The sequence below is a fragment of the Delphinus delphis genome, chromosome 8 (assembly GCF_949987515.2).
Source record: "Delphinus delphis chromosome 8, mDelDel1.2, whole genome shotgun sequence".
NCBI classification, from domain to species: Eukaryota; Metazoa; Chordata; class Mammalia; order Artiodactyla; family Delphinidae; genus Delphinus; species Delphinus delphis.
Window position 1 is genome coordinate 15,611,837 of NC_082690.1, and position 13,272 is coordinate 15,625,108.

The 13,272-nt window shown below is 48.1% G+C and overlaps 1 protein-coding gene across 1 annotated transcript; it reads right to left on the reverse strand.

Annotated features, from left to right (window-relative positions):
- Positions 1 to 4,161: 4,161 nt before the first annotated feature.
- FOXR1 (forkhead box R1) lies at positions 4,162 to 12,778 on the reverse strand. The gene is made up of 5 exons (XM_060017605.2): positions 12,718 to 12,778; positions 6,092 to 6,166; positions 5,743 to 5,990; positions 5,275 to 5,501; positions 4,162 to 4,423 (listed from the first exon to the last, which is right to left on the reverse strand). Exons 1-5 carry the CDS (start codon positions 12,776 to 12,778, stop codon positions 4,162 to 4,164), a joined length of 873 nt encoding a protein of 290 aa, XP_059873588.1.
- Positions 12,779 to 13,272: the final 494 nt, after the last annotated feature.

Genomic DNA, 13,272 nt, shown 5'->3' on the forward strand with positions numbered 1-13,272 from the left:
CTACCTAATGGGCCCCATGCTAGGCTCTGGGGTTTGGACATGAACGGGACTTATTCCATTGTATTGTCCTCAGTGGTTGCCAAGGTCACTGAGGATGAGTGCCTCTGGGACAGGGACTATATCTTTTTTTTTTTTTTCTGTGATACACGGGCCTCTCACTGTTGTGGCCTCTCCTGTTGCGGAGCACAGGCTCCGGATGCGCAGGCTCAGTGGCCATGGCTCACGGGCCCAGGCCCTCCGCGGCATGTGGGATCTTCCCGGACTGGGGCACGAGCCCGTATCCCCTGCATCGGCAGGCGGACTCTCAACCACTGCACCACCAGGGAAGCCCCAGAGACTATGTCTTATATGTTGCTTGGTTTGGTGGTTTTTTACTTCATCAGCCTTAACACCCTAGGAATGGAGCAAATACTCTGTAAGACCGTCTTTACCATCCTGAAATGAACCATACTGATAAAATAACCTACCTACACATACAATTAAAAAAAAAATCAAACTGTAATGCTCTAACGGTAATACAACAGAAAAATAAAGGGAGAGAAATGTATAAAAATGTATTCTAGTGGATAAACTATATATATTCTTTTTTATAAATTTATTTATTTTTGGCTGTGTCGGGTCTTCGTTGCTGCACATGGCTGTGGTTGCATCGAGCGGGGGCTACTCTTCGTTGCGGTGCGCGGGCTTCTCATTGAGGTGGCTTCTTTTGTTGTGGAGCACGGGCTTTAGGCACGCGGGCTTCAGTAGTTGTGGCTCACGGGCTGTAGTGCACAGGCTCAGTAGTTGTGGCACACAGGCTTAGTTGCTCCATGGCATGTGAGATCTTCCCAGACCAGGGCTCAAATCCATGTCCCCTGCACTGGCAGGTGGATTTTTAACCACTGCACTGCCAGGGAAGTCCGATAAACTATATTTGAAAATATGAGACAGTTAAAAATTTGTAGATACTTATTGTGAATAGCTTAAAGAGATGTCATTCAAATGATTATTGAAATACTTAAAAAAATGGATATAGAGCTATTCTGATTTTTTAATTTATTAGTTAATTAGTTTGCGCCAGGTTTTAGCTGTGGCTCGCTGGCTCCTTAGTTGTAGCATGCATGTGGGATCTAGTTCCCTGACCAGGGATCAAACCCGGGCCCCCTGCATTGCGAGTGCAGAGTCTTAACCACTGTGCCACCAGGGCAGTCCTGAAAATACTTTTTTCTGTATATTGGCTACCTTGAAATAGCTAAATATTTGTTTATACATGTAGAATCCCGATGATTACAACAAATACAAACAGACCAATACAGGCATGTGGTATTGGTGAGTTAAATACCAGAGCAACTTTGCTGTCAGTGAAGTGATTTTCCGAAATGGCAAACAACGCTCAGAAAACTTCCAAACTAAAAAAAGTACAGTCTTCCTTCACTTTACATAAGAGTTGCATTCCTGGAAAATTTAGTATATAATAAAACAACACAACAAATACTTTCTGCTTAGGTGTAAAACCGGGTTAGGTTCTTGGCTCAGCTCATTCTCAATGGCCTTTGGTATGAGGCTCAGCTCTTTAAGGTGAGACACTGCCTCCTGCACTGACACTTGACACTCCTGGGCCCGCCAATCCCCCACATCCTTGCGGCAACCACAGGGCCAGTGAGAGCCCCTGGCCTAGCGCTGCTTTGGGTGCATATTCCAGAATGAATGCAAAGCTGGAGCGGGTAGAGCAGAGGTGGCTGTGGTGATGGACAAGTGACCAGGGCGAGACTGCATGTCTGTTACCAAAAACGTGCAAACCAAGCAGATGAACCGGGGCCTTTCTTCAAAGGTAAAGATTTTGGTCAGATAGGGCATGGGCCATGCTTTTCAGGAATACCATGTTTCAGAGACTAGGGAGGAGGCAGTCTGATTTTATAGTGCTATAGACTGCAAGGGATTAAGGGCTGAATAAGTGGACAGAAATGAAGGCAACTCCTTAAATAGCTATCACACTCAACTACCTGAGAAGAATAACAGTACCTACTCCTTAAGGCCTCTATATGGAGTAAACCTGCAAATGCACTTAGAATGATGTCTGGTCCAATTGTAAGCACTCAATGTTAATATGCCAGACACAGGACTACACACTTTCCATTGTCCTATTTAGTTCCCAAATCAAATCTGTGTGTACTTTTATTATCCCCAATTTGCATGCAAAAGAAACAAGTTTAGAAATGTTAAGAAAACTGTGCTAAAGAAGATACAGTGAGAGATGACAGGTCATCTGCTGAGTGGGAGCAGAGCGGAGAGTCAGAGATGGAGCAAGATCCCGGCTCCCACTGAGAGTTGCCAAGTGCTGAAAGTAAATCCAGGCCATTACTAGTCCACCAGCATCCTGGAGGAAGGAGGCGGGTCCTAACTAGACATCACAAGAAGCAAAAACACAGCTACCATTTATTTAGAACTGGGAGCCAGGTTTGGTATGAAGCACTCTACTCCATCCCCCCCCATCTCCATGCTGGTACAGTACTAAGAAAGAGCCATCAGGGACTTCCCTGGCAGTCCAGTGGTTAAGACTCCACGCTTCCACCGCAGAGGGCGCGGGTTCAATCCCTGGTAGGGGAACTAAGATCCCACATGCCATGCTGTGTGTCCAAAAACAATAAAAATAAATAAAAATTTAAAAAAGAAAGAGCCATCATTAACTCATTTTCCTGATCAAGACACTCAAGCTTGAAGAGCAAGTGGCTGCCTGAGGCAGGCTCTCCTAGAACGAGGATGCAGGAGCAGCCAGCAGCTACATCAGAGCTGAGAGCCAGTGCCCTTCTTGAGACTCACACACCACCCACTGCTACCTCTGGGGAGTAGCGATGCCCAGTCCCCTGGGACAGTGTCTGAGGCTGGAGCCATGTTTCTGTACAGGCCTGTCGTGGGGTGAGGGAAGAGCAGGAGAGGGAATGAGAAGGGTCATCTCAGCCCTGTGGGAAACCCAGCAGGAAGGAACTTCAAGCACTGTGGAAATGGCCGTGGCATCCCGACACAGCTCTGAATCTCGTTCCTTCCTTACCTGTCCCCCTGGCTTCTCCCTATCCCTCAGGTTTGAGGCTGGCAGCTGGCCTTGCCCTGGACACGGTCTCCTGCAACCAGGGAAGCCACAGCAGCCCAGCTGTGATCTGCAGCCTCTAAGGACAAGTGCTCTGGTTTCTACTGAAACCGGAAGTATCGAAGGGCCATGCCTCTCAGCTCTGAGTTCCCACCCCTCACCCCCAATGCTTAAAAGAGGGAAATGAGACTTAAGCCTGGCTACTCCTTTTCTCAAGAAATTCTTTCCTTTCACCTTCCTCACTGCTCCTTCATGGCCTCCTCCAAAGGTCTTTCCTTCAACTGTTCCATAGATGATGTGCTTCCCTAGGCCTCTCCTCTTTGTCCCCAGCTGATTACATCCACTCGTTTGAGTGGGTGGTGATTTGGGGGGGCCTTTTGCGGGCCTGGCTGCTTTATGCTAGCATCTCCCAAGAAAAATGGGACCTAAAGAGGGTTGAGTGTTTTGTTCCTTTGACGAAAGAAGAGCATGGGCTCCCTTTGCTGTGCACCAGGCAACTGCCCCACCCATCAGCTCTGAGGGCATCCCATTTCCAACCTCAGAGCCCGCCTCCGCCCCCACTCCTGCCCCACCCTCGGACCGCAGACACACCAGGATGCTGCAGATAACTTTAATAAGGCATGGGCTGACCGATGGTTTGTGGAACTAAAGGTCGAAGAGGGAGGGCATCACACCTGTAAGGAAAGATCAAAGGGATCTATCTGCCGTTTGCAGACGCTGTTCCCTAAGCCTGGAAAGCTCTCTCACGGCAAATGATCTACTTTTCCTCTCTCAAGGCCCAAATGCCACCTGGTCTCCAGGAGAAGAAAAAGCCCCCTTTGCAGAGAACCTTTTATACCATGCTTCTCACATTGTGTGGTTACCATTTCCCCAGGCTGCGGGGCTGTGAGTAGGGCCAGCTACACCTTAGCTGTTTCTCCATCAGCTCCCAGCACCTCAGGTTCCATGCTTGTGCGTGGGGGGACCCCTGAGGCAGGTACCACCCCAGGGTCTCAGAGCACTGCTGTTCTCTCCCCTTCCTACAGAAGGTGCCACCCCCTCCCCACGCCCTGCCCCCCATGGGACCCTGGCTCCTTCCCTGCACGCTCGGCCTTGGGTCATGTGTGACGAGGCCTCACACCTGGCTGGCTCATACACTGTTGGATAGTTTCCAGCTTAGTGGAGGCCAAGGCGCGGGCCTCCTCTGCAAAGCGGCGGTGTCCCTCATCGGTCAGCTTCCAGAGGCAGGATCGGGGCCGTGTGCTGACGCCACCCTGCATGCTGACCGGCACTTTCTCAAAGCTGTCTCGGAAACAGAGATTGTGACGCACGGTATTCTTCCAGCCTTCAGGAGCCGTCCGGAAAAAGGGGAAATGCTGTCTGCAGACAGGGAGGAATAGTAAGGAGAGGTGTGGTCTCTCTGGGAGATGCCTTACCCTGGAGAATGTTCTCCCTGGGGGCCAGGAGCCTCAGCCCTTCTCTCACGTCGGAGAAGGGCAAGCTGGCCCACGACGCACCCTGCCGACTAAGCATGTGTCAGACCTCCACCTGGCGCAGTGCTTGTGCAGAGCCTCACCTTAAAGACCCAGTTCACTGCCCCCACTCCCTGGCTCGCTTTCCTCCCTCCCTCCGAGGGCTCAGGAGTTTGACTTGCAACAGGAACAGAGCAGAAATCAGGCCAACAAGCTCCTGTCAGAGGAATCCTGGTCAAGGAGGACGCCTCTTGAGGATTAATACTCTGCGACTCTTCTGATAACAGAGGGAAAAGGTCCGAGAAACTCATCATACTCATGGGTACCCGACTCTCAAAGCTCAATGTAAATCCCTTCTCAGCCCGGCTTCCCCGGGTCCTTGGGGAACAGGCTGTGCCAGGCAGTTCAGTCCAAAGGGAAGGCATTTGAGAAACTGTTGGGGAAACCAGATTTTATACTGGGTGTTCTTGAGAGGGAAGATGGGAGAATTTATGACCTGGGTGATTTTATATGTTAAGGAACTAAGGTATAAAAAGGGTGGAGTTTCTTAGATGTGAAAGGGGGTGGGGTGACTATCTTTCTGTCTATGTGAGGTGTGGACACACAGTCGGGGGCAACCCAGAACCAGTGCCTGGGAAAGGAGAAGCATCCTCTCAGACCCAGATGGGGGAACTGAAGCAGCAGCCCAGGGCCTGGAAGGTATCAGAGCAGGGCCCTGCCCCCTCCCTTCGCCCTCCTCACAGGGCCCCCGGCACATACCGAGTGAAACTGTAGATCTGTTGCACGTTGAGGCCACAGGGGGAACTGTTTCTTAATGCCAGTGCAATTAGGTGGAAGTAATTGAGAGGGGGCCGGGACCACAGCCCCCCCTCCTGGCTGTTGGCTTGCCGAAGCCTCCGACTCTGGAGGGGGGCCCTTTTGTGAGGGGACTGGAGAGCCACAGAGGAGCTGTCATCCTGGTCCTCAGCCTCCTTCTCTTCTGTGAGCTAGAGGAGTACAGAGTAGGAACTGGTCCTGACTCCACAGCCTCTACTCCAGGGGTGCAGTGGCAGGAAGGGGTGGTGGTCTAGGGCCACCATCTGGGCTTCTCCCCAACCCAGGGGCACAGCTAATTTCTGAACCCATTAACCCTTCGTTAACCCTAAGAAAACAGAACTCTCTGCTGCATCATCCCTGTGCCCACCCTGCCTACATGCCAAGTCCATCCCACAGCCCAGAAATCCCTACCTCCCAGTTGCTGTTGGAAGAGGCAAACCGCTTCCGAGGGGGATACTGGTCTCCAGAAAGTGATGGTGACTCCACCACTGTGGCCTGTGGGCATTTGGCAAAGTCCTCTTCTTTTGGGGGTGGCTGAGGGGAAGGGACTATGCTTGTCAGATTCTTCCCCTTACTGGGTTCTCGGACCTCCAGCTTTCCAGGGGGGAACACGATGTTGGGGTCTACCCACATCCACAGGTTGGGCTCGAAATCTGGACCTGTGCAGAGAAAAAGGAGATTGAGGGCCATAGGTCATGGGCTTTGGGTGTCCCGCCCAGGCCACAGGGCCATGTCAGAGAACTCACTCCCATCTACTCACCATCTTTATCAGGGTTGGGTTTTTTTTCCAGAGGTAGTTTTGGTGGCTCAACTATTCGGAGTTTATATCTGGCAACTAGCAAAAAGAAAAGAAGAGAGTCAAAACATCCTAGGATTTTCATTTCGGCCCCTTGAAGCTTCCCTGGGAGGTGGCTATGGGCCCTGCCTGGGAAGTTATGATGCCATATTCTACTGGTTTCCCCTTACCTCTCTGACCTTTTCATTCTCCTCTGCATTCTTCTCTTCTCACCCCACATTACGGCCCCTAAACCATCTCATTAATGCCTGTTACTTTAGTCAGTCACCATCTATAAACTCAAGGCTTACAAATCTTTATCTCTAGCCCAGACTTCTCTGCTAGCCCTTAACTAGAACTGCCCATGGGATAACCCACAGGCATTTTGAACAACATTTCTAAAACTCAACTGCATTTTCCTGCTCTTGCTCCTGCATTCCTTGTTTCAGCATATGGCCCCATCTAACCAGCTGTCCAGGCTAGATACTTGGAAATCATTCTTTTTTTTTGCGGTACGTGGGCCTCTTACTGTTGTGGCCTCTCCCGTTGTGGAGCACAGGCTCCGGACGCGCAGGCGCAGCGGCCATGGATCACGGGCCCAGCCGCTCCGCGCATGTGGGATCTTCCCGGACCGGGGCACGAACCCGCGTCCCCTGCATCGGCAGGCGGACTCTCAACCACTGCGCCACCAGAGAAGCTTTTCTCCATTTTTTAATTGAAGTATAGTTGATTTACAATGTGTTCGTTTCAGGTGTACAGCAAAGTGATTCAGTTTTATACACACACACACACACACACACACACACAAGCATATATATACACATATTCTTTTTCAGATTCTTTTCCATTGTAGGTTATTACAAGATATTGAACATAGTTCCCTGTGCTCTACAGTAGGCCCTTGTTGGTTATCTATTTTATGTACAGTAGTGTGTATCTGTTAATCCCAAACTCCTCATTTATCCCCCCACGCCCCCCCCCCACTTCCCCTTTGGTCACCATAAGTTTGTTTTCTGTGTCCATGAGTGGAAATCATTCTTGACTCCTCTTTCCCGTACAGCCACACCCAATCAATCACCAAGTTCTACCATCCTAGTCCGAGCCTATAACCTAAAAGGTCTGCTTATCTTCTTTTCTTTAACTTACCGTATTGCAGTTTGAGTGATCTTCCCAAAATGTTAATCCAATCATGCCACCCTTCAGTGTAAAACCTTTTGATGGCTTTCCATTGCCTTTGGGCCAAATCTAAATTCCTGAGATAGTCTACAAGGCCCTGGCTCCTCATCAGTGTTGAGTCATTCCTCCCAGGCTCTCCACCCATCTCCAACAGACCACATCTAGATCCTCTGCCTTCCCATAAGCTGTTCCCTTTGCTGGAAACACTCTTCCCTCTTCCTGCTTGCCTAGTTAATTGCTACTCACCCATCAGGTCTCTGTTTAAACCTCTCTCTGAAGCAGGCCTTCTCTGACTACCTGTCCAAACACTCCCATAGCACACATTTTATTGTAACTACCTGCTTAGTGTCTATCTCCAGGTCTGTCTCCTTCACTGCCTAGTGCATGGGAGGAGCTCAACTTAACTGGATGAATGAATACATGGTGGGCTTAGAGTAAATCAGGTATATATTAGAGCTAGCTGCTCGACATGAAGCTGGCTTCTGGTCCAGTTAGGGGGAACTATCATTGTCCCCATGAGTGTCGTCATATTACAGATGAATCTAGGTTTTTGTCTGGAAAATGATGATATACTTATTAGAGAGCTCAGTAATTAGAAAGGATGCCCATTACATCGTTAATGTTCAACACAGTATTCTAAAAAGGAAAAAGTAGTAAGAGATATAAGAAAGAAAAAGGCCAAACTATAATTATTTACAGAAAAAAACATAGATTAACAGAAAACCATACAAAATCGATATATAAATTATTAGAACCAATAAGAGTCCAGCAAGTTTGCTGGATATAAGACCAACATACTAATCACCACTGTTCCTCTATACCAGCATTAAGAAACTGGAAAATATTTTTTTTTTTCAAAAAGGTGCTGTTCACAATAGCAACCAAAGTTATAATGTATCTAGGGGTTAACTCATCAAAGAATGGACCTTTGTGTGAAAAAGATGTACCTACTACTTAAGGACCTAAAAAACTTCAATAAAGACATATAATACATACTATAAAGATGCCAATTATCCTCAAATTAACCTATACATTTAATGCAGATATTATAACACATAAAGATTGAAAGGTGAGCTTCCCTGGTGGCGCGGTGGTTGAGAGTCTGCCTGCCGATGCAGGGGACACGGGTTCGTGCCCCGGTCCGGGAAGATCCCACATGCCGTGGAGCGGCTGGGCCCGTGAGCCATGGCCGCTGAGCCTGCACGTCCGGAGCCTGTGCTCCGCAGCAGGAGAGGCCACAACAGTGAGGGGCCCGCGTACCACACCAAAAAAAAAAGATTGAAAGCTTCTGCACAGTAAAACTCACAAGGGAAAAAAAAAAAATCAATAGACAATAAACCAGAAAAAAAATCATTTCCAGAACTCTCAATTCTCTGATAGACAGCTCCTACAAATCAAAAAATAAAGGCTAAGACAAATCTATACATGGGTAAGATACGAATCAGTATTCAGAAGGAGGGGCTACCTGAAGATGCTGAGCCTTACTAGTAATAGGAACACAATAAAAGAATGATATAATACTTTACATCAAACTGACAAGAATTATAAAAAGAGGTAATACCAAGTGTTGGCAAAGATGCAGTGAAATAGGATCCTTTATTACATCTGAATAGCAACTGGTGCTGGTGAAGAATAATCAGGCAGCACTACAATTTACTGTCTAATCCTGGGTGTGTCTATTCAAGTTAATAGAAGAATTTATATACTAATTTTCATTGCTACCATCATCTACCAAATTCTCGGCCACTCCCCCTCATTTAGAGGAATTTAGTTCCTGGCTCACTGTCACTAGTGCTACTCCTGCCTTAAATCTTGGCTATTTCAATAGATACATAGATGATTATCCTAATAACCTGGGCTCTAGTTTCTTGAACTCTTCTCCTCCCAGAATTCTGCCTTCCAACCTAATGTAGACAGTCCTCACTGTCATAACCTAAACCAATAACTGCAACCTCTCCATAACCTCATTTTTGCACCATGTAAAAATGCACCACCTCCTCTTTCCAGCCATCTCTTTTGATACCAACTGATAACCCCAATCCATTGATCTATGGCTTTGGAGCACTTGTTTGGTTGGATTTAATCAGGGTGTGGTTTGGCCAAGCAAGTGTTCCAAAGCCATAGAGAGCCAAAGGAGTCAACGGTGTATGCAAGAGAGTGAGCCTGTTTGGGGGATTCCAGGTTAGTTACAGAGAGGACATCCCCTCTAACTCTGCTCTTTGAGAGCAGGGGAAGGGTGATGGGATCAACAGATGGGTGATCTCAGTGGGATCAAAGGATAGTGCCTCTGTCCATCTCCCTCCCCTGCTCTCTCTGACACAGGTGGCCCCATGCCTCCTCAAGGACAGTGTATGAAATTTATTTTGGCCTCGGGAGGCTTGTGGGATCTTAGTTTCCTAACCAGGGAGCAGTGAAAGTGCCAAGTCCTAATCATTGGACGGCCAGGGAATTCCTGTCTCCTCTCTTTTCTGTTATAAATTTCTGTCTCTGGACCATTATCATCATTCAAATATGCTGTTAATTCTCTCATCTTGTTAAAAACAAGAACTTCTTTTGTCCCCACTTTCTGTGCCAGGCCACTACTCCATATTTTTGCTTTCCTTTGAGGAAGAACTCCTCGAAAGAAGTGCCTGTACTTTGTCTCCACTTCCTCTCCCTTCCACACTTAAACCCTTGCCAATCAGTCTTTCTTCTCCACCACTCCACCAAAACCACTATGATCAAGGCTGCACTCCACCAAAACCATATAATCAAGGCTCTGCTTTGCTAAATCCAATAGTCAGCCCACCTCTGACCTGATCTCTCACAGCGGTGTTCCTGTCCTGTGACCACTCCTTCTTTGAAACACTTTCTTCACTTGGTTTCCAGGAAACCACAATACCAGTTTTGATTCTTAATGGTCATTTCCTCAGTTTTTTTTTGGTTTATCTCCTCTCCAATCTCTTTAGAATGGAATGCCCCCCAGGGCTCATCCTTGGTTCTTCTCTATTCTCACCCCTTAAATGCCAGGCATGTACCAAAGACTCTCAAAATTTATATCTGCATACCTCTCTCCAGAATTGCAGACTTATATATCCACCAGCTTACTCAACATTTCTACTTGGATATCTAAAAAATATCTCAAACTCAGAGTGTTCAGAACAGAACTCCTGATTTTCCTCCCTAAATATCCTATCAGGAGCTTACCCCATCTCACTACAAGAAAACTCCATCCTTGCACTTGACCAGCCAAAAACTCTGGAGGAGTCATCCTCTAATCTCTCTTTTTTACACCATACATCCAATCCATCAAGCGAATCCACCTGGTTCTACCTTCTCACCACATCCTCTGCCACCACCCTGGTGGTGCAGTCTGCCATCGGCTCTTGTCTGGATTACTACAGTAGCCTCCTAACTAGTCTCCTGGCTTCCCAGTCGCTCTACATTTACAGTGTACCCTCAACCCAGCAGCCACAGTGATCTTTTCAGACTATAGATCATTCAGGATCAGCTACATAATTTGCAGGGCCCAGTGCAAAAGGAAAATGTGGGCCTCCTTGTTCAAAAATTATTAAAAATCTTAAGACAGTGATAGCAGGACGTTAAACCAAGTATAGGCACACTATGCAATAGCACAGGTCACTCACTAAGCTGGCGATCATGGCACTCCTCTGTTCCAAACCTTTCAACCATGCTGCATCTTACTTGGAATCAACCCTAACGCCCTCAAAGGGGAAGACGGCTCTTCCTGATCTCCGCTCCACGACCCACACCCTCTGAACTCTTCTCTTCATTTACTTTGATCCAGCCTCACTGGCCTCTTTACCAGTTCCTCCAGACATATTCCTGAGGGTTTCCTACACTGGCTATTTTTTCTGCCTGGGAAACTTTTCCTCTAAGTATCCTCCGGCTCACTATCTCACCTCCTTCAACTCTGCTCTTCTCATATGTTCCCAATGAAGACCAACCCTCATATACAATGTTCCCAATGAAGACCAACCCTATTTAAAACTGTAGCTGCCACCACCTCCCAGCCCCCATTCCTGAGCCCTCTTACCATGTCCTTTTTCCCCCATCTCAGTTATCACCTTATAACATACCATTTATTTGTTTGTTTGTTTGTTTGTTTGTTTATTTTGATGTGGATTGCCTGTGTGGCCCCAGTAGAATGTCAGCTCCATGAAGACTTGTCTGTTTTGTTCATGATGTATCACATGAGTGTCCAGAACAGTGCCTGGCAAATTGGAGGTGCTCAATAAATAGTTCTTGAATCAGTGAAGATACAAGAATGTTTGTCAGCATTACTTATGGTTGCAAAGAGTTCCAATGGAGTTTTGTCTCCATCAGTAAGGAGAATTAAAATGCAAAAAGTAATGTATGCAGATGATAGATTACCACACAGCAATCAGAAATGATGAATCAGGGCTTCCCTGGTGGCGCAGTGGTTGGGAGTCCGCCTGCCGATGCAGAGGACACGGGTTCGTGCCCTGGCCCGGGAAGACACCACACGCCGCGGAGCGGCTGGGCCCGTGAGCCATGGCCGCTGAGCCTGCGCGACCGGAGCCTGTGCTCCGCAGCGGGAGAGGCCACAACAGTGAGAGGCCCGCGTACCGCAAAAAAAAAAAAAAAAAAAAAAAAATGATGAACCAGATTTGCATTTAGCAACTGAAATAACTCTCAAAAACAATTTGAATGAGGAAAAAAAAAAAGCAATGAGTTTATGTAAATTAAGGTCACCTATAAAAGCAAAATAATGCTAAACAGTTTTCAAAGATACACCTATCTAAAGACATTAAATGGATTAGGGTTGATACATGGGAGTGTGGGAGGTGACAAAAGTGGGTGGGGATTGAATGAGTTAATCCAAGTACTTTGCCCAAACAGATGGCAATCATGTACCATGAATGTAGGAGGTGATTACCTCAAATCTCAACACTTGAGGACCAAACAAAAAAAGTTTTTAAAAGACAACGGTCAACTATCCATTCAGCAAATATTGAGCACCTCTAGGTGTCAGACAATGTATTAAGAGGTGGTATACAGCCACGAACAAAACCGATTTTAAAAAGATTTTAAGAGAAAGATGAACGAAAACGTAGTGTGCCCCGATGGCGTAGGCGCCACGGAGAAAAGGCCGAGAAGAGGCCTAGAAAGTTCTGGGATTTAGCCGGGGCGGGTGGGGTAGGATTGAAAGGCCGTGTTCAGGCAGGACCCCTGCCCTCCCTGGGCTTTCCATCGAGGCGGGGACTCCATTGCCCGGAAAAAGTTGGGGTGGGGTGGGAGCTCCAGAGCTCAACAAAGGGGGCACGGGGCCCCGAACGCGACATAGTCACGGGGCTCGCGGGGGCGAGTGGCGAGCAAGTCAAAGGCCGGGGAGCTTCCGGCCCGGCGCGCCCACGAGCCTCCGACCCTCCGCGGCGCGCCCATCCCCCACGACCCCCCTCTCGGACACTCACGGTTTTGTTCCGCTAAGGGCAGGTGCGTAGTGGTGAAGGCCAGAAAGCACTCGTTCCCCATGTCCCAGTCCAGCAATCCCGGGACCTGGCCATGGAAGCTGGCCCAGAAGTCTAGGTGCTGGAGCTTCAGGTCCACGATTAGCTAGAGGAGGGAGAGCCGGCACAGGGTGGGAGAGTCTGGAGAGACTGAGGCTGAGGCCTGGGAAGCACTTCCTCAAATACCCGCGCTCTGATTGACTTGGGTCGGAGCCCGCTCAGGTGTGCCCAGTCCAGCTGACACCCTTGCTCTCGAGCCTCCACGGAGTGCTTCTTGCCACGTCTTTCTGCAAGCCCCCCCCCCCCACGCCGCTTTCATTTGGGAACCTTGGGGGTCCAGAAGGGAGGTACCCCAGGCCCTCTTTCCCCTCTACATTTGCACCAAGCTCTTTTATTTAGTAAATCAGTCTACCATTGAAGAATGATCCCGTGGTGGTATTAATAGCTACTTTCTAGAAGTGTGGAAGATTTCATGGTTTATCCAAGGTTACATCTGTAAGTACATGGTGGAGATAGGAT